Source organism: Ursus maritimus, unplaced genomic scaffold (assembly GCF_017311325.1).
Source record: "Ursus maritimus isolate PB19 unplaced genomic scaffold, ASM1731132v1 scaffold_21, whole genome shotgun sequence".
Lineage (NCBI taxonomy): Eukaryota > Metazoa > Chordata > Mammalia > Carnivora > Ursidae > Ursus > Ursus maritimus.
Window position 1 is genome coordinate 32,033,505 of NW_024424564.1, and position 23,774 is coordinate 32,057,278.

The window sequence follows — 23,774 nt, forward strand, 5'->3', positions numbered from 1 at the left end:
TGATGGCAGTTAAGGTTTCTTTCACTAGAAAACACAAACTCACATTTGTGTGAACACTCACACTATAGATGACAATATATGCTAAATTTTAAGGGGTTCATAAAGCCTCTTGTAGCCTTGAAGGCCTTTCAGTTAACCCTTCAGGTATAATTTCAGCTACTGCTGAGTTTTCAGAACATATATTTAGTATATATGGCTTTGTGTATACGAAAAGCCCCATTAGGCAAGAACCATCTTTGTATATATTTGAAGTGCTAAGTCGGCAAAACCATTAGTGGTAAGCACTCCTGACAAGCAACAGTATCTCAGTGCACTTACAGAATTGAAACATCCGTATTCTCTTTCTTCAGAACCATCAATGTCTTTTTAATGGCCAAAGGATAATGTTTTGGTCCTTCTCCTTTTATATTTTTCAATATGTACCAAGCTTCTGAAACATGCCTGCCACTGTGGACACAGAGTTTCTTTATAGTTTGACTTCCTCATCTTCCCGTTTTATCTCTTGTCGCTCCTAAGAGGGGCCTCTCTTCGGGTCAAACTGGGATGTTCTTTATGCCTCCAACATACCATGCTAAGCTCCTCTTCCCTCACTTAAATTCCACCTGACCTTTAACACTCAGTTCAAATTTTTTAAAAAATCCAATCCTTTGAGATGGGTCCAGCATTTATTGTGTATATTAAAGCAAATGGCTAGAATTCACTAAGAGACTTTTGTAAACTTCTAATATCATATGCAAAATTTCTGTAAAGATACATTTCCCCAGGGCTTTCATAAAAGATTTTAAGAAGTTGCAGAAGGTCCTATGAATCAAAACAAGGTAACTATATTTATACCATTAATTGTTTATGCTGTTTCTTTTATCTTTTCTATTCCCCAAGGGCAAGTATTATACGCTTTGTGCCGCAAACACAAATAGAACATATTTTAGGAATATGTGATGCCTTTAATTTGTGTCTCCCTCAAAACTCTTCCAAAAAACTGAAATGCCCCTACAAAGAATAATGAGATTTGTTATATTTATATGCGATCCACTTTTTTTTTTCTCCAAGAAAAGAAACATTCCTCTTCTAGATCTACCAACTGGACATAAAAGCAAAATTTTAAAACAATCATCGTGTACGAAGCAACCATACAACATTGTTCAAGAACTTCCAAATCGAAGGCCTATGTACAACATCCCGAGTAACAAAACCTGAAAGGCCTTAATTTCCAGTCTCTCTGCTTTTCCTTTCCAGTTATTTGTTTGTTTAAACAGGCCGACCTACTTAGTGAAGGTTATGAGATAGCTTGGCAACATTTGTAACTCAGAAAAAGGTTATGTGCAGGAGTTGCAGGCAGTTTCTTAACAAAAGAACTACTGCACGTTGAGACATGCCCAGGGCTGAGGACCCCGGGCCGTTCCATTTTTCTCAAGATACGGGTCCAAAGGCAGCGGCTGCTCTCGCCCTATTTGTCGTGCAAGTCAAGGGCGCTGCTCCGTCCGTCCACACGCAGGCACGAGGATTAGAAAGCGGCCTCAGAAAGGGACGGAGGCCTCGGCTCGGGGACGCTCAAGCCCACCGTGCGCCCCCGGAGCCCGGCCGCGGCGCGCGGCTCTCCGAGGCGGGGGAAGCTGCGGCGGCGGCGGCGCCGAGACGGAAGCTTTTCCTGTAGGTGAAAGGTCAGAGGCTCCGCAGGAGGCGCCGGGGGAGAGGCTGCTGTGCGTACAGTGCGGCTCGCGGACTTGCCTCCCACGCCCCGGCCCCGCTTCGCGCTCCGGCCCCAGCTACTGCCTCGGACTCTCTCCGAGCCCCGCACGTTCGGCACCGCCACTCCGGCCACTCTGCGCGCTCCCAACCCAGCCCGAGCAGCCTGCCGCCGCGCTGCCGTACGGGCCGGCCCTGCCGGCCGCAGACTGGGGGACCTGGGGGTGCGTCCGTTGGCAGTTGGGAGGAAGGGACACCCCGCCCCCCGCCCCAGGCGCGGCCACCGCTGCTTTTCTCCCTACTCGGCACTTCTTACCGTTGCTTCTCCGAAGACCTACGTCCCGCGCCGGGCGTAGACCGGACAGTCCCGCTGTGGTGGCTGCTTGGGGTTCCGGGAAGAGACAGATTGGAGAAAGCTCAAGGGGGTAGGGTAAGGAAAAGTGGGGGCAGGGAGCTTTTTGGGTTTGTGTATTTGGGGGGGTCAGAGTTCGTGACCCCTCCCTCGGCTCTGCGGTACGTGCTCTCATCCGCGCCTGCGCGTTACTGGTGGAGCCCCGGTGAGGAGGTCGTGACGTTCCCTGGGTGGAGGAATGAGAAAACTGAGCCTCTGAAGGGCCGCTGCCCCCTATCGTCTGGGAGGGAAACTGCCCCGCCAGAGCGGCCCTGTTAAGGATTTTCAGAAGACGCGTGAGCTTAGCCTCCCTTTTGCCAAAGGTGGTCGGTCGTTAAAGGAAGTTTTGAGACGTTTCAGATTTGAGCAATACTAGATAACCTTATCAGTTTTGGGCACTTGGGTTTCAAACTTGTGGAAAATTGGGCTGTGCTTTAGGGTATCTCTTACCTTAAAGTTTATTAGAGAAGTTAACAAGTCTGGGTAGGTCCCGACAAAATATTTAAAATTCCCTTTAAACCAAGCTAGGGCAGAATCCTCCAGTCAGGCAAAGATTTATTTATCAGCTCTTGTGGGCAAATACGTATAATGGCTAAATGGAGCAAGAATTATCATCACTTAGAATGTAAACTTCTTGAAGGCTTGCTTTTTTTGTCCAGCGGTGTGTTCCCAAGCATACAGGACAGTGCCTAGTGGTCAATAAAGATTCGTGAAATGAAGAGGGCATTGACGGAACATTATGACAGTGACCACCTGTGGCACTGAGGTGTGGTAGGAAGAGCTGTCCTGTCTGCAAAGCACTGTGTGGTTTGGACTTTAAGAGAAGGGGTCCTTGAAATTTCTTTAGTATTGACCAACACTAGAAAAGCAGTTCCAGATTCAGACCAGAAACCCAAATCAGGAAAAATAAAGGTGCACTGGGAAGGAGAACATCTCCTCTGTCTTTTTCCTCTGGAACTAGGCAGCAGGACACAGAAAAATGGCATGCAACAATCCCTAAGAAGGGGAATATGCTTTATGCCTCATTCTCTGAAAACCCCTCTGTGGGGTTCATCTTTAAATATATGACTCTAGAAGAATATATGGCTTAAAAGACATCATCACACCCAAAAGTAGATACAGTAAATTTATTTTGTATAAATATACATATTGACATTATTTACAATACTAGTATTTTATTTATAAAGGATCTATATCTATATGGACAATGAGATACAAACTATTATCACTTTAAGTAAAAAGTGTTTCTAGAAATTCATGTCATTTAAAGAAACAATATAGTATTTCAAGACTGGTTCTTAACATGCTATGACCAACTCATATTAAAGAGAGTTGCCCCCTTTCATCTCCCCCCACCAAGGGAATTTGATATTGAGGCTTTTTGAAAAATTTCTACCTTTATCTTAAATTCTACTAGAAATTATCTCTTTTCTTAAAAGGGAAAGTCATAGATAAGATTTTCCTTTAGAGAATATTAAATGTGGCATAGGCTCCAGAATATTTGTATATGGAAGGCACTTAAAAAAATAAAAATCAGAAGGGATCCATTTGGAGTAATTTAATTCACCAAACAAATACTGAGTGCCCATAGCATGCAAGGTACTCTGCCAGATGCTGAGGAGGAGTCTCAGATTCTCAAGGATAGAATGGGATAGGCACCATAAGAAAGGCTATGGAGACACAGAGAAAGGAGAGACTAAATCTGGTCTGGAGGAATAAGGGAGGAGGAATAGGAGAGAGAAGGACTAGGACCAACTGTCACAGAAAGAAAAGTCTTGGATACATGGGCAGAAATAGGTTGGAAAGAGGGTGAGAACAAAAAGAAAAAAGGTTGGGGTGGGGTTAGCTGGAGTGTGCGACACCTGAGGAAAAGTGGTCCATGCCAAGCCCACTGGGAAGCCAATGAAGGTTGCAAAGAGCAGGGATGAAACTAGGTTAGAGCTATGCTTTATAAGATAGCTCTGGCAGTGTTTAAAATGAGACCACACAAAGGCGGCGTTGGAATTAGAAGAAAAGTTATTTGTATCATTGGGAGGAGGTAACGAGGACTTGAGCCAGGGTCTGTGCAATAACAGGAATGAAGATGGACCAAGAGCAATAGTAGAGGGTCTTGTTGAGACTTGGAGGCAGATTCTGGAGCCTAGAATAGTGTTTTTCCATTACAGAAGAAAATAAACAGATCTGAAGGAACAAAGTGAAGTCATGTAAAGTTTAAAAAGCTTAAGAAGGACTCATGTCGATGTCCAACAGGTAGTTGCAAATACGGCCTTGCAGGATGGTGGAAAGAGTAGGTCTAAGACCTGAGTTGTAATGACAGCGTGTGGGGGGCTGTGTTTGAGTTGCAGATGACAAGAATCCTGTCCTCACCTTCTATGCATTTCAACAACTGTTTTCTCTTAAAAGACACAGGATGGGTATTTTGTGAGAAACGGATACAGTATTTGCCTTCGAGGCATGTATGGTATAACAAGAGAAATAGGATTTACCTTTCTAGAAACCCTGGTGACTACATTTGACTACAGTGAATCTGATGTCAAAAATGGGAATACAATTGATGCATACTCTAAGACAGACCAACATATGCTATAATATTTACATTTTAACTAAGTTTTAAATAGCAGGCTTTCCCTATTTCTGGATATATCCTACCAACATCTGGTTAACAAAACTACACTTTAAAGTTATCTTCTTCACTTACTTGTTTCATTATATTAAAGTTGCGCTGACGATCTCATTTTAAGGAACACTACTACATACTCAAAGACTCAAGCTTTTGGTTGAAAAGAAAATTAAGGATCTTGGGCAAAGGACAATAGGATCATACTGGGTACATTAGAGAACAGGAGAAAAGAGGTTGGAGAGAGGTTCAGAAATGTGGGATGATGCCTAAGAACCTTTCTTATTTTTCTAGGACTCTGATGGATCCTCTACATTTACAGCTGTCACAGCTAAGGAGGATCCTAGACTGTGGGGGGGGGGGTGCACACCAAGAATGCCATCCTTACTTTTAGCACCTTTTTGCTTAGCTTTACAACTGCTTTTCTTTCTCCTCCTTATGAATAAAAGGAGAAACCTGAAAAGGGTATGATGGAAACATGTGCATCAGTGTAATAAATATAGTATTCTTGGGATCTGGGTACTGTGTACACTTTCTCATAGAATGCACCCAATAGGAGAATGTGGGTAGCTTAGTCGGTTAAGTGTCTGACTCTTGATTTCAGCTCAGGTTATAGTCTCAGGGTCCTGAGATTGAGCCCCGTGTTGGGCTCTGTGCTCAGCAGAGAGCCTGCTTAAGATTCTCCCTCTCCCTCTGGCCCCCCCTGCCAAACACACCCAAAATCATTTTTTCCTCTAAAATGTTAGCCATCAGGAGATATATTTTTTAAAGTAACTTTACAATAAAACATATATAGTTAGGTTGCTCAGTTGACATTAATTGAGCCAGGTTAAATAAATAATTGATCAGCTTTAGTAAGTTATGAAGGATTGATGAGAGGGGAAAGGAAACATAGCATTCCACATTTAAAACATTTTTGGGGGGGGATGGTAATCTGATAGCTTCCTCAAAAGGCTGTATGTATTTTACATTTTCAAAACCCTCCATGGGGCGAAGCCAATAGCCAGTACAATCATACATGTGTTTTAGATGTAATTAGAATTAATAGAAGTTTGTGCAATGTTTTTTCTCTTTCGATTTATAAATGGTTTCTTGATTTAGCCAGCTGTTGGAAGACAAAATAGCCTGGCTGATATTTTTTTAGATTCTGAGGTTTAAACCAAACCTTCCAGTCAGAAGGCTGAGAGCTCAAGAGGAGGGGGGCAGAACTCCAAATAACTTGTCCTTTGCAAAATGCTAGACCCAAAGAAGGAAACACTTTATAAGATATAACCTTGGTCTCCAAAAAGGATACACTGAAACTGCAAGGATTTTAACATGGAAGCCTTATTTATGCTCTCTTGATTAAAATTAGTGAGTTGCAAAGAAGTATTAGTGTACCTACTGTGACAGAAAGACTAGGGAGATAGCCTGTGAGGATTGTGTGTGAGGGTGCAACAGGGTTTAAAATGATCCCACAGCAAGAAACAGAAAAAACGACAGCAGCCAATTCTAGATTTAGTAGAGACTCTGGTGCTGCAACAAACAACATTCGAAGGGCTTCAGAAAGGCACTCAGTAATTCTCTTGGCAATGGTATCACACTGAATTAGGAAGTACTTTATATAAAAACAGAAAGGAAAATTGGTGTGCCCTTTTGTGAAATATTCTATGGATGGCCCTGCCTTTTAAGATAATGTATTTTAGTTTAAGCTCAGTCAATAAATGTATATTATAATCATAGTGTGAATTTCATTTTTCTTCTACTCATCAACAGTTTTATGTACAAAGGAGTTCACGTTAAATAGTAAGTGCACCAGAATTATTAATATAAATCTTTCCTAATGAGGTGCATTTGACAACTGGTTAAAGAAATAAAGGATTTGTTTTAATTACCAGGGAGGACATAACACAAAGTAGTATTAAATAACCTTTAAAAAATGAATACAAATTCAGTTAACAGTGGCTTAGAATCTGTGCTTTTTTGGTATGGTAATTCCAGTTCATTTTTTAAAGCACAGTATTAAAGGGAATGGAACATTCTTTTTAGACGCAAACACCACCACTAACTTGGGCTCAGAACACTTACAATACCAAAGGATATTGTGTAATATAATGCCATATTTTGCTTTTTTTACAAAAAATAATACATTTTTGTTTGTGTTGAACTGGTAGCTTTAAAAAAAGGATTAGACTTTATATAAAGACCATAGAGTTAATTGTGTTCCTCTGCAAATGAAAACATCCTCTTTCCTACTTACATAGCTCAGTTCAATGAAAATTTCACATTCTATGCCTTTGCTCTAATTCCTTGATGATGCAACATTATCTCAAGCCCAAAGAGGTACAACAGAAATACTCTAGATAATTTACTGGAATTTCACTTCACAGTTACTGAGGTAGGAGCTGGCCGTGTGTTTTATCCATTAAAAGATGCAAAAATTCATCTAAGTTTGTTGATTCAAAAACATACATTTTTTATATCAGCAGTTGTATAGTAATTTCTAAACCAAACACTGCATGGAAATTTGCTCCTCGATGTGTGTTTTTTATTTATAAAGACTTACCTCAAGTAAGAATGTTACAATGTAACACTACAAAGCACATTGAGAAATCTGTGTCCTAAACCTTAATACAGTATACACAATATTAAGATAAGTTTTCTGGTTTCTAAAGAAAAGGTACTTTAGAATTCAGTGTGAGTCTCAGAAATAATTCTGACCATTAAGTAAACATCAAAATTTTAATAAATAACATACACAAAAAAACCAAACATTAAAAAAATTACCTTATACCTAACAAAATAATTGTAAAAATTGATGAAGATTTTGGCTGGATTTATCTTGGCAGTGTTCATTTATATAAAATTTTTGTACTGTATTTACTCCATTCTGATGAAATTCCACCCATTTGGAATCACAGAAGGGAAGAAACCAATATCGCTACAATATTGTGCCTTCCTGAAATGCTTCTATCCACCTGTTGGTAAGAGAAATTTGTTAGATTTGTAAAATGCAATTCTCCGTTAGGTGTTAAGACAATATAGATCACAGCTGTGCCTGTGGATCCAATCACCCTAGCAGTATATTTAAGGAGTTTCCTATACCAAATTAGAATTCTGCATATATGGAATTGTCCTTTATTTGGTAATATGGCCGAAAATTTGGCCTGAAAAGTGCATGAGGCATGAGGAAGGGGGCATTTCATGTAAAAGCTCTGTGAAGTCCTGATGATTCCATACAGTTGGTTTGGGAAATGAATACATTTGCCAAGGCTTTTATTTCAACCCCTTTTTTGCTTTTAAGAACACCAGCTTTATCTCCTCTCTCAACTCCCTGGGCATCCATAGTCCAGACCTGTTCTAATATTTTCAATGAAAGAGAAGCTAACATTTGATCTACTTCAGTTGATCAGAATTTTGCATGCAATATAAAGTGTATCCAAAAAAAAGTGTCCTAGTGTTTCACAGAAGTCTTTCCAAAATTTGTTAGTCTCAGAGTTTTATCTGACAATACCCACAGCTGCAATCATTCAGAAGACACTTGGAGGTAGTCTTTCTGTATCTCCCTAGTACTGTAATCGCTTCTGAACTTACTATGAACATTTGAAATCACTCAATTTAATTAGTAAACATAGCCTATAACAGATTTAGCTCAAATTTCAAGGACAGAATTTTCAAAAATTTAAATGCAAATGGCACAAGTTATAATCGAAAAGTCTTTTAAAAAGCTAAAAATTTCCATTAAAATTAATATATTTTAATATTCTGTAATGTGTAAAAACACCTCCATGATATTAGTGACTTCAAAGAGAAACTTATAATTTAGCCTGTATTAATTCTACATTACAAGTAAGCAGATTTCCTTCACTCAACTAAATTTAATTGTACTGAGGTTTTTTCTACCTTGTCAACTTAATGATATAAACAAAAGATATATATTCAAAAGAAATAATTTTTATCAGTTTGATGATGAATACAGATAAAAATCATGAGAAATGTAATTCCTAACAGAATATTAGAACAATTACTCTTTTATCCAAGGTAGTTTTTACAGAAAAAATAAAGTGACATAATTTTAAATATCCTTCAGTTCAATTGAAAAAGAATTATTTGGAGTAACAGATACCCACTAGATATCCTAATATAGACTGAAAAAAGAAAGTCTTACAGAATATCTGTCACACTGTACCTGATTAATATTCAGGAACATATAATTCTGGTACATTAATTCTAACTGCCTTAAGATAAGCCTTGTTGACTTAAGGCATTCTTTTTTATCTGCATGCACTTTTTAAGCCTATTGAGAAAACATGAGCACTAAACAAAATAAAATGTGGAACAAAAACGTGTAACTTGTGAGGCCAAAATAAAAATCCCATGAAAGGTCTGGTGAAAGGTAAACTGCACTGTTTTGTTTACGAAGGACCTGAATTTCACAGAGATATGCTCCTCTATGTTAAACAACCTCATGACATCAAAATAAATATTCTTGTTGGAATTTTGAAAAGACTGTTTAAAAAAGCCTTTACCATCTAAAATGATATCCATTTCCTTCTACTCAGTTATCGGGAACAGCATGGGAGTCTCTTAATGCGTTTGACCCTCTTCCCAAAGAAGTTAAGATAGCAAGCAGCTGTTTAAACTCCTGCTGTTCCATGGCACGATTGAATCACTGGATTGCCAAAGTCCTGGAATGTTTTAAGAGATGATCCTTACCCTCATTGAAGGAGAGGTCAGATGCCTCAGCTTCCTTTCCTTTCAGCAGGGCAGCTGAATTCATGCTGCTTCCTCAGAGGTCATGTATAGACGAAATATTCTGGACAGAACTACCTATTTTCTTTTTCCCTCTGCCTCCTGAAAATATTCCAGATCCTCTTGCCTGTTCTTAAAACAGTTCTAAAGACTTTGAAAAATACATGAAATCTAACCAGTTTGGATCTCTGATTTAAATTCTTAATTGTCCCCACACATGAAAGTAGGTTATTTTAAAATCAATCATGTAACAACTTGAAACTCATGTATATAAGAAAAATATGTCTAAATTACTTACTTCTGAGCTGAGTGAGCATCATCTGCTTTGAACACATAAAATAACATGTTTTTGTGTAGTAACTGAAATACTCTAGACTCTGAATTCTCATCTTTGACTTGAGTGACAGTGAATCCTAGTAGAGGCTGACTCTCCAAAGCTGCCACGTCCTAATTTAAAAAGACACAATGGGAGATGGGACTTTAAATTGGTAACAGAATTCAGATTTGCAAACTCTTGAACTGTATAGCTATAATTTAATTTCATATACACACACATATATAAAACAATGATAATTTTTGTTTTTCACTTTCATTTATTTTTCATTTATTCAACAATATTAAACTGACCCTTCCCGACCTACCTCACGAGCCAGACACTGTGTTAAAGTTTTCAATGTGTTCACATTCATTGAGTATCACATATTTCCCTACAACCATCGAGGTAGGTAAGTTTATTACTTTCATTTTATGGATGCAGAAAACAAGTTCAGAAAGGTAAGTGATTCACCCTGTCCCACAACAGAAAAGCTTGGCTCCTAGAGCAGTGGTTTTTTATAGGATGTTACTGGAACACAGGGTGATCAGATAGGAGAAAAGGGTAATATTAGAGCAAATAGCCAGGCACTGTTTATAACCCAAACAAAGTCTATCTTATCTAAGCTTGAGGCCTGATCAATACAATCTGGGGATAGTCACGGGAGTGTCAACTAGGAGAGCTTCCAGAAAGGATAAGAACCTTTGCTTTTAGTGAAGTTCTTAGTAGTCACATGACACCAAAAAAAGTTACATTTTAATATTATGGAAAATTCCTAACATTTTAGAGTAAGAGCTCTAGGACACAGTTGACATTAAAAACCACAGCAACAACATCTCCCCCTCCAAAAGCAAAGCAAAACAAAAAATATACACAAAAGAAACAGATTAAACAGATATTGTAATTATTTCCAACTGGCATTATAAAACCAGACCCCACAATTACTCATCTTTAGATTTCAGATCTTACCTCACTTGCAGCATATGTATACAGCACTTTATTTTTTATGACAAACCACAAGTGTTTCCAAGGTTTTTTATTGCCCTTTGATCTGTACAAGTAGCCACTCATGGAGGAATCTTCTGTGTTTGCTGATACCTAGTAAGCAAACCCCATATATAGTTTAATGGTTTTCAAACAAACAAAAGGTAACAAAATTGCTTTTGATCACTGATGCTGAAAGCAATAACCATAATAATATAATGTTTCAGAATGAAATTGTTTATTTTCAAAGTCTGCTACTGTATAAATTGAATACTGTCATTACCCTGGGCATAAAATACCCTTCTGTTTAGAAGCAATTCAAGCACTGGGGCCCCTGGGTGGCTCAGTCAGTTAAGCGTCCAACTCTTGATTTTTGCTCAGGTCATGATCTCAGGGTTGTGAGATCACTGGGTATGTAGCCTGCTTAAGATTCTCTGCCCTTCCCCAGCACTTCTCTTTACAAAAAAAAAAAAAAAAAAAAAAAAAAAAAAGCCATGCCAGCAGCATTCTGCCTGGTTTAATTGAGCTTGCATGCATGTATTTCTTTGTGGTGTCACCTGTGTTTTCTGGGTTGCCAGAGAAGAAAAATAATTCTAAAGATCAGAAATGCTTTTTGAAAGCTGCGTTTTTGGGACTGTATTTGTTGTTTACTGTTCTTCGTATTTTGCAATGTTAGGGAAAATTACTTAAACCTTTAACTCTGTTCCTGAAATAATTTTTTGGGCTTATAAAAACTATTAACAGAGAGGTAAATGCAAAATTCTATTATTTGTCGTGATTTTAAGGATTAGTTTCTGATCCTGAAACTTTGGTCTGAGAGAAGCTTACTTTGCTTCATAAAAGGATGAAAATGTCTTAATCTCTAGGCAAAAAGGTAATAAACTCTCAATGATTATAATCTGGCAGTTGAAAATTTTCTTTTTTTTTAAACATAGAGCAACAGAGAAATAAAAAGCCAAGTCTAAGAATCGTGTTATTAGTAGAATGGTGAACAGACATTTTTTTTTTAAGATTTATTTATTTGAGAGAGAGAGAGAGAGACAGTGCTCGAGTAAGAGAATGCACGGGGGTGTGGGGCGGGGGGTGCAGAGAGAGAGGGGAGAATACTCAAACTCCCTGCTGAGCAGGGAGCCTGATGCAGGGCTCTATCCCAGGACCCTGAGATCATGACCAGAGTCAAAATCAAGAGTCAGCTGCTCAACCAACTGACCCACGCCTAGAATGGTAAACAGACTTTTAAGGGGGTTCCCCATGATCCTTGCCTCTTATAATCACTACTGTACAGTCTCCTCCCCGTTGTGTGTGGGGAGGACCTAAGACTTGCTCCTAACCAATAGAATATGGGGAGGATGATGACATGTCACTCCCATGATTACATTACGTTCTGTAAGACTCCATATTGCTAGTAGATAGGCTCTAGAGACTTTCTCTCATGCTGGCTTTGAAGAAGTAGTTGTCTTGGGAGGCTTGTGTGGCATGGAACTGAAGGCAAACTCCAGGCAAAAGCCAGCAAGAGGCCAGGGCCCTCAGTTTCACAACTGCAAGGAAATGAATTCTACTAACAACCTGAGTGAGCCTGGAAGTAGACCCCTCCCTAGTTAGCCTTGCAAGGAGAACTCAACATTGGCCAACACCTTGACTGTGGTCCTGCAGAGATCCCAGCTAAGCTGTGCCTGGACTCCTGAGATAATAAATGTATGTTGTTTTAAGCCACGAAGTTTGTGGTAATTCGTTATGTGGCAACAGAAAACAAATACAGGTGGATTCTATGAATTTTAAAAGTCTACCTTTCATCATGTATTAATTATATTAATTTCTTACAAATTTTATGAGGAAGAGGATATATTATTGTCTAGTGGAAAATTTAATATCTAATGTTAAATTAGAAATATCTGTTAAGTGCAAGTAAATTTGTATAAAGACATGACACCCCTGTCGAAGACAACCAAATGACTTTTTAAAAATTAGAATGTTTACATTCAAATGAGATTTTGCTTAAAATGTAATTACATTGTGATACTACTATGTACTTATGTGTTACTATCATTGATCAAGGTATTTTGTACACTCCTCTTTTGGAATATTCTTAAATTAGTTGATTAACTGTAGAAGAATATCAGTCACAATACTGGATAGTCATGCATAGCCCTTTATTATCTTTTTTTAGAAAATATTTTATTTATTTATTTACAGAGAGCACGAGCAGGGTGAGGGGTACAGGGAGAGGGGAGAGAATCTCAGCGTGGAGCCTGACACGGGGCTTGATCCCGTGACCCGGAGATCATGACCTGACCTGAAATCAAGAGTTGGACGCTTAACTGACTGAGCCACCTGGTGCCCCTGTCCTCTATTGTCCTTTTAAAAATAAAATTAGTCTTAAGCAACTTAATCACATGAGTCACAAAACGTTCCTTCCAGTGATCTGATTACTTAAAATATAAATCAAGTCTAACTCAAGAGACATAGCCTGCCATTACTGAGGCTCTGAATGGAATTCTAAACACGAGGAGTTTCTAAAAATGTATTGAACATTACTGGAATAAAAACACAACTTCCCAATTCCTCAAAAAGTTAAACATAAATTACCATATGACCAGGCAATCAATTACACTCCTAGGTATATTATTAAGAACAATGTCCACATGGCAATATGTCCAACAGTTTATAGCACTGTTATTCATAATAACCCAAAGGCAGAAACAACTCAGATGTCCATCAACAGATGAATAGATAAATTTTGGTATATACATACAATGGAGTATTATTCACATATAAAAAGAAACAAAGTACTGATACATGCTATAACTTAAGTGAACCACTAAAATACTGTGAGAAGTGAAAATAGCCAGACACAAAAGGTCACCTATTATATGATTACTTTTATTTTTTTAAAGATATTATTTATTTGAGAGAGAGAGAGAGAGAGTGAGTGCACAAGTGGGAGAGGAGGGGCAAAGGGAGAGGGAGAAGCAGACTCCTCACTGAGGAGGGAGTCCCAGTGCTGGGCTTGATTCCAGGACCTAGACCCAAACCGAAGGTAGATGCTTAACCAACTGAGCCACCCAGGCACCCTCGTATATATATTATATATTTTTAAAAGAAACTCTACACCCAATGTGGGGCTCGAACTTAGGACCCAGAAATCAAGAATCACATGCTCCACCCACTGAGCCGGCTGGGCACCCCTGAATTGTATACTTTAAATGGTTAATTATAAGTTATGTGAATTTCACTTCAATTACAAATAAAAAGACAACACAGCTTCCCAAGTAGAAAACTTTTACTTTTATGGCACTTAACCAGATAAATTATTTTTCCCAGTCTGATTGCAAAGGAGAAAACAGTGGTTCTCAAAATTTAGTATTCATCTGAATCAGAGAAACCTTGTTAAAGTTTCTGATTCTGTAGAACTTGGGTGGGGCCTAAGAATTTCCATTTCTGTAAGTTCTCAGGTGATGCTGATGTGCTGCTTTGGAGGACAATTTGAGAGCCAGTGGAGCAAAGGAAGAAATGGCTGCAGTCAGGAAGTAGAGGTTTGACAGCGGAAGGTCTGTTTGTGTGGTTGGGTGGAAAGATGTACAAAATGCGACTGGAGTCAGGCTGGGTCTAGTCTAGACTAGAAATAGTTTTGTAACTAGCACAGTGGAGTTTAGACTGACGAGAAGAGCAAATTTAAGAATTATATTTATAAACTGTGACATGAGCATGGAGAGGCAAACAATTATAGAAAACTGAAAACTATTTCCATTGGTTAAGAACCTTAAAGTTCTCAAAGTCAATTTAGATTCAGGAATTGAGTGATGGAAGAGACAGTTCAGAGTACTAAACTGGCTTAACCAGTTTAAGAAACTTGGCAATTAGAACTTTTAAGTCCTCTTCTTACTATTTCATGAGGCTGGCTATGAATCATTTCCTAGTGTTTAAACTACCATGATGGAATACACTCAACTTTACATAAAGAACACAATCTTTTTAGCATTGTTTGCTTCCACTTCTCACGGTAGAACACCTCCGGAGTAACCAAGTAAGAGAACAAAATGTAAAACTCTACTCTGCTGGCCACAGAACTGGTCACAGGTGGAACTAATTAATAACCTAATAAAAATGGAGATGGCCCAGGAGCACCTGGGTGGCTCAGTCGGTTAAGCTGCTGCCTTTGGCTCAAGTCATGAACCCAGGGTCCTGGGATCCAGCCCCACATTGGGCTCCTTGTTCAGTGGGGAGCCTGCTTCTCCCCTGCCTGCTGCTCTCCCTGCTTGTGCTTGCTCTCTCTCTCTCTCTGTGACAGATAAATAAATAAAATCTTTTTTTTTAAATTTTTTTAAAAAATGGAGGTGGCCTAGATAGGCAGTGCTATGTGTTACCTAACTGAATACTTGAATTTGAGGAGATGGGATAGGGTACCGGTGGTGCCTGTGGATTATGCCACTGAGTTCTAACTGTGCAGACTATCCTAACTTTTACAATTTTTCTTTTAAGTTGAAAGGAAAGACAATTTACTATCAGTGCAGCTGTCTATAGCCAACCAGTACTTACAAATAACAAACTGTGCAGATTAGTAAATGCTGATAAAGTGCCCAAAATATTCTAGACTTCTTCCCTCTGGCATGGGGTCTCCTCAAAGTAATTTTAAAAATCCACATGTGTTGGGGGGACGCCTGGGTGGCACAGTCGTTAAGCGTCTGCCTTCGGCTCAGGGCGTGATCCCGGTGTTACGGGATCGAGTCCCACATCAGGCTCCTCCGCTAGGAGCCTGCTTCTTCCTCCCACTCCCCCTGCTTGTGTTCCCTCTCTCGCTGGCTGTCTCTCTCTGTCAAATAAATAAAAATCCACATGTGTTGGGATGCCTGGGTGGCTCAGTCAGTTAAGTGTCTGTCTTAGGCTCAGGTCATATCCCAGGGTCCTGGGATCGAGTTCCGCATCGGGCTCCTTGCTCAGAGGGAAGCCTGCTTCTGCCTGCCACTCCCCCTGCTTGTGCACTCTCTCTCTCTCTCTCTCTCTCTCCCTCTGACAAATAAATAAAAATCTTAAAAAAAAAATTCACATATGTCTAAATTATCTTTACTTGCTGACATTGCTATAAAACATTCTCCAAACCTTCAACTGCCATTTTCTGAATGATTCAGGTCATATGGGAGACCAAGCAAGAGAGTGAGGCATCAGCCACATCCAGCACCAATATTAAAATGTATGTCTTAATAGTAGTGGGAAATGACATCTTCCTTTATGGAAGAAAAACAGTATATTATATGCATATGAATAATTCAGCTTATATCAGGTTGCAAGTTTAATGGAAACACTTACTTCTTTGAGAGCAGCTGGGATTTTTTTCTGTTTCCTCCCTGATGGAATACTATGTAAGACTGATGATAAGGCACTTGAAGGAGATTTGTGATTTCCGGGAGATCCAATCTTCGGAGAATGCTGGTGATCTAAAACAAATCAGGCACACTTATGTAGCCCGTGGTAAGTATTTTGCAGTCCAATTTAATTCAGATCAATAAACACTGTTGCATAAAATATCTATGGAAGGATACTTGAGAAACTGATGACACTGAGACCCCCGGGGAAAAAAGATGGATGGCCGGAAGTTGAATGGGAGGAAGACTTTCCACTCTCCACGTACTACCAATTTTAAATAAATTATGTAAACTTCCCTCCTGACTTGGAAAAAAAATACCACGAACAGAATCATTTAGTACCTAGATATATGACCAAATAAGAATATTATAATGAACAAAGTGTTAGAAAAGGGGCTATGACAAGATCAGGAAACCATTAATTTTGAGTGCAGAGGTTCAGGGAAAGCCGGGGAGAGAGTAAGATATTTGAGTTGGCCATTAAGATATAATAGGAGTTTGCCAAGTCAGAAAGAGGAGGACGAACACTCCATGAAGAGAGGTCAGCATAAGCAAAAGCAGAGGTATGAAATTAGATCATCTATTTGGAGAATAATAAGGCTGAGAAAAAAAGGCTTGTTCTAAGGAATGTGGGCTGTTGTTTAAGCCATGGGAAATCAAAGGTCTTTTAGGCTGGGAAATGACAGGAGCAGATTGAATTTAGGAGAAAAAAATCTGGCAGTAGAAAGGAGGAAGGATTTGCAGCAGCAGAAAACCTGTTGGCAAACTATGACAGCTGTCTAGATGAAAGATAGGGCTGAGATGAAGAAATCAAGAGAAAGGTCTTCAAAGATAAATTAGTCAAATTAACTGCCGAAAATGGGTGTGGATGATTAGGGAAGAGGATTTTAAAAAAATGAATGTTGGATGTTTACAGCCTTTTTTATACACCCAGAGAACAAAGGCAGGAACAAAAAGGTCAGCGAACGATTAGATAAATATATCTTCCTGGACAATGTATGTACAGTTACTATTACTCTATAAATATATGGATTCTGAAATAGCATGCCATCTAGCTTTACTCACTGAGACACTCTCAATTGCTGATGGAAAGCTATTCTTTGTGGAAGTGAAGGACAACCTTTTTGAAATTTAGATCCTATATACAGGTTTCAGGAATTTAATTAAAACGGAGCAGTCCTGCTAGCTGCATTCACCTTAACTGTGGGGATGGATACCTGCACATAATGAGCAGGCAGATACGATTCATCATTTTGTATTTGGTGAGAACGTTTAGATATACCATAAAACCTCATCAAATCAGTCCAAGGCATTACAAATAGGCTAACAAAGGGCCACCCAGTGTATGTCCACAGAGACAGATAAAAACGATTTGTAAAGAGCACACAGTTGTGAAACTCGAAACTTCAAAATTACTTGAAAGTTAAAGTTTCCTTGTAACTGTTTTAAAGCATTTCATCCTGTAATTACACTTCTACAAATAGTATCGTATTAGTTAAGAAAGCTTAATTAAATCACAAAGGCAAAATTCTTATTATTTTGAGGTGAGTTTCACCAATCATACTGCTAATGCACCTAAGATGATTCTTTCAGAAGGCTGTTTGAAAGCATCTGGGAATAAAGGAATTTATTAAATCTTTACTTATATATTACCTAGTTTCTGCAGTTCTTGGAAACAATGTTCACATACTCTTGCTGGTTGATTTTTCAGGTAATCTAAACCATATTTATTTGATGAACAAGCTTGGCATACAATCTGAAAACACATTGAATTATTTCACTTAGAATAACCTCAGTATCAAAGCATCAAGTATGCTACAACAGATACTGCTGTCTACCTAGAGTGCTTTCAAAACCTTTTCTCAGTCACTGACTCTCACTAACACCTCCGTGGAGTTCAGGCCTGCAGTGAACTCACCCACAGCACCACACTGGAAGATGAAGAGGCCACACACTACGACCGAGTGCGAATTCCATAAAGTAAAATACTAACAGCATTAATGTGTGCAAAATGTTTAGAACCGTGCATGGTGTGCACGAAGTTCTCTGTTAGCTGTACTTATCATCATCGACGTTGCCCATCATCTCTAGGTAACCACAAGCACGTCTGCTACGCCTTTACCAAGCAACTGGCCCTCTCCTAAATGCTCTCTAAATAGACCCCCTTTAATCTTCACGGTAACTCTTCGACGTCATTGTTACTATGCTCATTTGACTAATGAGGTCATGAAGGCTCAGACACGTCACTGGCGATAATTTCAACACCGAAAGTACCTCTATTAAATACTTAGTATCTAGATAAAGGTAGTTTAAATAATTATCGGTAAATGTGGGAGTCTTGTTAATTGCGAAAAATTTTTAATGAAAATTATCTATTATTGACATTGTACAATAACCTTGGTAGGTAGGGGTAAGTTCCCTAAAAGACTGCTCTATGCCTAAATATTTAGAGAAAATATCATCCATGATTCAGTATCTTTTTTCCCCCTGCCATGATTTACAGGAGGAAATATGCTTCCTCACTATGTACAGCCTGGAGCTATTAAAAATCACAATGGAAAGGGGTGTCAACTTCTCCAACCTTCCCGCAGGCCCGGCAGTGGTGTCGTCTCCAGGTCAGAGTAAATTCACTTGTGCAGATCATACACATTGTGGCTCTGGTATCAGGGATCCAGATGGGAGCCTTTGATCCAAGAGGACTAACTTCCTCTTTATTTTCAGAGTCAGCCTGTGGAACAACAATTTTTCATTACCTCCATGCACACAGAGTGCTACAGAATCAAGCCTTTTTTTTTTTTTTTTCAATGGCGGCTTACAATGCTGATGGTGTCATTAAGGATGTGGGATGAATGAGAGGCTACTATAGTTGTCATATTCTCATGATATTATGATTAGCTATATCCTAAGAATCCTTTGCTGCAAAATTAACTTAAAAAGATGCCCGTGGTAGTGCCATGACAGAGGATTAGTTTCTCCCTTAAATTACACTGTATTTCCCCAATTTTTTACAATGAAATTTTACAACCAGAAAAAAATGAATGCACTATATATTATCACAGACTTGCAGTTAGACATTAATAGGACATTTAGTTCTGAAATTATACCCACACATGTATCTTTCTGTGAAACACATGTTGCTTTTCTAAACCCCTGGGAAAAGTTTCTTTAGGGTAAAAACTGTTTGAAATGCACTGGAAAAAAAAAAAAGAAAGAAAAAGAAAAACAAGGAAAAGACAATACCTCATCAAGACTCCTACTAGGACAGAATGTGATTCTTTTTTTGGCATACTCTTCTATTGACCTGGAAATCGCTTCTAGCCATTCATCCCTTTCTGTGGCAGAACTGTTGGGGGCAAAAGAAGGTTCCATCAACCAGATGTCCGCTTTTATTCTTTGCCTTTTTCTTCCTTCTTCTCCTCCTGCCATGGCAACAGATTCCATCACCCTCCCCAACAATGCGAGTCACAGGCAGGAGCTCCGAGGTTTGTGCGCACAATCAGAGCAGGCATTAAAGAACAAATGGCATTTTAGCAAACACAATGCTTTTTTTCTTCCCCAAAGTACTGCTTTATACTTTTGAAGTCCCTTAAATTTGGAAGGTTTTTTTTGCATGATTTAAGAGCTAGTCATACAATTAATAATTATAACCAAGGAATTTCCTAAGATAGAATCGTAGAATTTAAAAATATTCCAAGGAATCAAGTTTCAAATCCAAATTTACAACATGGAATATTAATTATTTTTAGGTTACTAAGAGTTGCTAAAAATTTCTAGAAAGGGCACTGGAGTAAAGGAAACATATACTTGGTATCACAAACAGATGTTTAGGGAGTGGTTAACAAGGGAAAGGGCCTGCAGCTGCTGTTAGGACTCCCCTACCTATTCATCCCATCCTGCTTTCTCTGTTCCTACCCTCAGGTCAGCAGGAGCTCCAGGATTCAAATCCAGACAGAGAAGAGCCAAACAGGGGGAAAGCGGGAAAGCCTGCTCAGAAAAAGGCATTCTTTTTTTTTTTTTTTAAAGATTTTATTTATTTATTTGACAGAGAGAGAGACAGCCAGTGAGAGAGGGAACACAAGCAGGGGGAGTGGGAGAGGAAGAAGCAGGCTCGCAGTGGAAGAGCCTGATGTGGGGCTTGATCCCGTAACGCCGGGATCACGCCCTGAGCTGAAGGCAGATGCTTAACGACTGCGCTACCCAGGCGCCCCAGAAAAAGGCATTCTTGTTCTGCTGTAGTGCAACCACACCTCCTTCCAAAAAACTCTGGTGACTCCAAATCATGGCTGATATCAGCACATTAAGTTTTGAATACTCCAGAGTGAGAGGCACATTTTAGGTTGTGTGTGTGTGTGTGTGTGTGTGTGTGTGTAGACAGAATTTAATAATCTCTCATAATAAAATAAAATCTATCATAATAATGGGAATGTGATTGTGTAAGAAAATGTCTATTTGTTTTAGAAAGGCATATGAAAGTATGTAGGAGTAAAATGACCTGATATCTGTGATCTGTTTTGAAATACTTGAGAAAAAATATTTTTGTGGCAGAATCTTGGCTAAGTTTTGAGTCTGGGTGACTGAATATGCAGTTTCGCTGTATTATTCACTCTAATTTTAAGAATATTTGAACTTTTAGATAATATTTTTATAATTAAAAATTCCATTATGCATAATGGTACAAGCAGGCATATTTTGTTATATTTTGATGAACACAGAGCAGGTCAGGAGATACTAAAAAACCACTTGCCTTCCCCACAATAATTATAGTCAGAAATTTACCTTCCTGCTAAATGGCTTAGGTGCCATTTAGAATATGCACTCATATGGATATTAAAAAGTAGAAATCCACTTTACAAATAGGCTATTACAGTTGTCATATTTTCAAAACAAATACATTTTCAAAACTAGTATATTTCTCAAATTTTCATCATACAAGAATAAAATAGAATAGACAGCTCTTATTTCTCTAAGCCAAACAAAACCTGCCTCATTACCTCTACTACTCTACCATTACTGACCTTACTAGTTGCCATTTATTCAACAGTTACTGCATGTCAGCCAACTGTGCTAAATGCTTTGCAAATGTCATAACATCTCATCCTCAGAGCCACCCCATGGAATATACATTGGATCTTACATCCCCTTTCCCCAATACCATCACTATCACCAACCAGCACCATTTTATGGATAAGCAATCTGAGGATTTGAAATGTTAGATAATTTGCTTTAGACAACAGGCCACGTGAGTTGGTATCAGATCCAAGTGTGGCTAAAGATTGAGCCCTTCACCACCGTGTCACTACCTCTGTTCTCTGAACTATGCTATGAGAATATATGCTCAAGCTTCCAGGTAAACATTCATAAAATAATACTGTCCCTCCTTCCCTCTCCCCTTCCTCTACTTTTCAGTGGAAGAGGTAAAAGAAAGCAGAGAGGCAGATGGTTAATTTGAGAATTGCCGTCTGATTTTTCTGGAGCCCTGGGAGCATGTGGAATGTGATTTGACTGTGCAAATCATGTCACATATGCTGTTCTTTCATTTAATCATTCCTGGCTCTTTCTTGTGCGGGGATCTGCCAAAACAATGTTTACCAGCTCTTGATAACACATTTCTCACAGACCACACACATTTGCCTGCAGTATTGAGTGGAGACATTCTAGGTCTTCTTTTGTAACACAGTTAGCAGAAGAATCAGCACCTTCCTCAGTTAAAACCACTTAAAATGCAGTTAAACCAAGTATTCTTTTTCTTTATGGAATGTGTGCATTACCCAGAGAGCAAATTTGTATTAAATAAGTACCATTCTCCCATTGATTGGAATGCATTCCAAAAAACCTCCAATAAAAGGGGTTTCTGGATGTTAGATCTTGCCACACTGTTTACTCCCTGTGTAACTGCGGAATGCTTTTCTGAGGTCTAAAGGCCACATCACTTCATTTCAATTCATCTGAGTTGCATTTAGTGGGAGCCTACCGAGGGGCAGGTACTAAGCCATGAATACATACAAAACACACCACTTGTATGGGCTCATATCTAATTGAGGTGAGACACAAAAACAAGTAATTACTGCACGATACAAAAAAGGTAAGGTAGAGGAGGAACAAAGAAGCAGTAAATTACCTTATTTAGGTAGCAGGGAAAGCTCTGCAGAGGGGATGAGTATGTTAGGACAGGAAGGACTGAGGAGTTCAACAGGGAACCTTATAGTGTCTCTGTGCACCCACGCTCGGCCTCCTAGCTTTATGTATCTCCTCTAAGCTGATGACTCCCAATTATATGCCAAGTCTGGGCTCCCTTCTAACCTCCAGATCCTTACAGGCACTGCCTCATTGACGGCTCCACTTTTTTTTTTTTTTTTTAAAGTAGGCTTCATGCTCAGCCTGGACCCCAGCTCAGGGCTTGAACTCATGACCATAAGATCAAGACCTGAGCTGGTATCAAGAGCTGGACGCTCAACCAACTGAGCCATCCAGGCCCCCCGATGGCTCCATGATTGATAGGCACCTCATATTCAGTATGCACATCTGAAACTAAAGTCCTGACTCTTCCCCCCAATGTTGCTCCTCTCCTAGCGCTCCCTATCACAGGGAATGGCACCACTACCCAACACAGTGTACAAGCCAGAGACTTGCTCTTAATACCTCTGGCTCTCAACCCCATGTCCAATTAATCATCTTCTTTACTTCCCCTCCCAAATCATATTCCACCTAGCAACCAACTTTTAAAAAGGCCAATCTGATCATATCATGCCCTTGTGCAAACCTTTCAGTGGTTTCCTGTGGCTCTTTGGCTCAAGACCAAAATTCATAAGTTCTGCATCAGCTTTCCCCTGTCCCTCCAGGCTTACCTCGGCTTTTCCTCTCATTCTCTATGTTCATGCCATTCTGGTCTTTCAGTTCTTTCAATCTGCCATGCCCTTTCCACCTCAGGGCCTTTGCACACATTATTCCTGATGACCAGCAGCCTCTTCATTTCCTCTTTGCCTTGCTATCCAAATCCTACTTATCTTTCATAACTCAACTGACACAGTAGGTCCTTCAGAAAGCTATCCCTGGCTGCCCTTTCTCCACCAAAGTTAGTTCAAGGTTCCTTGTTTTACAGCCTCATAGTACCTGGTAGTTTTCCTGTGTACTACTTAATCACAATAATAATTGATTGTGTTGACATTTTGCTAAGCGTATGTCTTCCCTAACAGACCGCAAGGTCAGGGAAGGAAGGGCCCTTTTAATTCTCCACATTATCCTGAGGCCTGGCACAATGCCTGGTCTGTGGTAGAGGCTCCATATTATTTACTGAATGAAGGGATGAACTCCAGGCAGAGGCAGCTGCCTGTGCAAAAGGCAAAAGGATGTGAGGGAGGCTGGCATGCATGAAGAATAAGCAGATCCGTGCTGGCAGAATAGGCCATGTTTGGTGGGGGTGGGGACAGGGAGAATGGACGGAAATCAGGCTGGCGAGGTAGACAGGACCCAGACCACAGCAGGCCTTCTCACCTCTTTCCTACATATTATACCATACCTGCTCGCTGTGGTTGGGAGGGGCTCAGAAGAAGAGCAGGGTACACTGGTGGCATTCAGTATGCGTCAGTTCCCTTTCCCCCAAGCCACCTTAATCCTCCCTTGGAAATTAACTCTCCCCTTATCAATAACTTTCCGGTTTTCTCGTTTTTCCTGCATAATTCACATTCAATCCAT

General features: G+C 39.5%; 2 protein-coding genes across 3 annotated transcripts in view; both read right to left on the bottom strand.

Annotated features, from left to right (window-relative positions):
- The window catches only part of NR2C1 (nuclear receptor subfamily 2 group C member 1), a 46,253-nt gene extending 44,112 nt beyond the window's left edge, over positions 1 to 2,141 (bottom strand). For both annotated transcript variants that reach the window (XM_008687697.2, XM_008687696.2), the window contains exon 1: positions 2,003 to 2,141. The gene's annotated coding sequence lies outside the window, so the exon portion shown is untranslated. The remainder of the gene's footprint in view (positions 1 to 2,002) is intronic.
- A 1,153-nt stretch (positions 2,142 to 3,294) lies between these two features.
- FGD6 (FYVE, RhoGEF and PH domain containing 6) overlaps positions 3,295 to 23,774 on the bottom strand; it is a 110,772-nt gene continuing 90,292 nt past the window's right edge. Inside the window, exons 15-21 of the mRNA XM_008687699.2 lie at positions 19,323 to 19,425; positions 18,664 to 18,810; positions 17,736 to 17,838; positions 16,027 to 16,154; positions 10,708 to 10,836; positions 9,724 to 9,872; positions 3,295 to 7,651 (exon numbers count right to left, since the gene is read on the bottom strand). Coding sequence (XP_008685921.2) covers positions 7,615 to 7,651; positions 9,724 to 9,872; positions 10,708 to 10,836; positions 16,027 to 16,154; positions 17,736 to 17,838; positions 18,664 to 18,810; positions 19,323 to 19,425 — 796 coding nt within the window. The 3' untranslated portion in view covers positions 3,295 to 7,614. The remainder of the gene's footprint in view (positions 7,652 to 9,723; positions 9,873 to 10,707; positions 10,837 to 16,026; positions 16,155 to 17,735; positions 17,839 to 18,663; positions 18,811 to 19,322; positions 19,426 to 23,774) is intronic.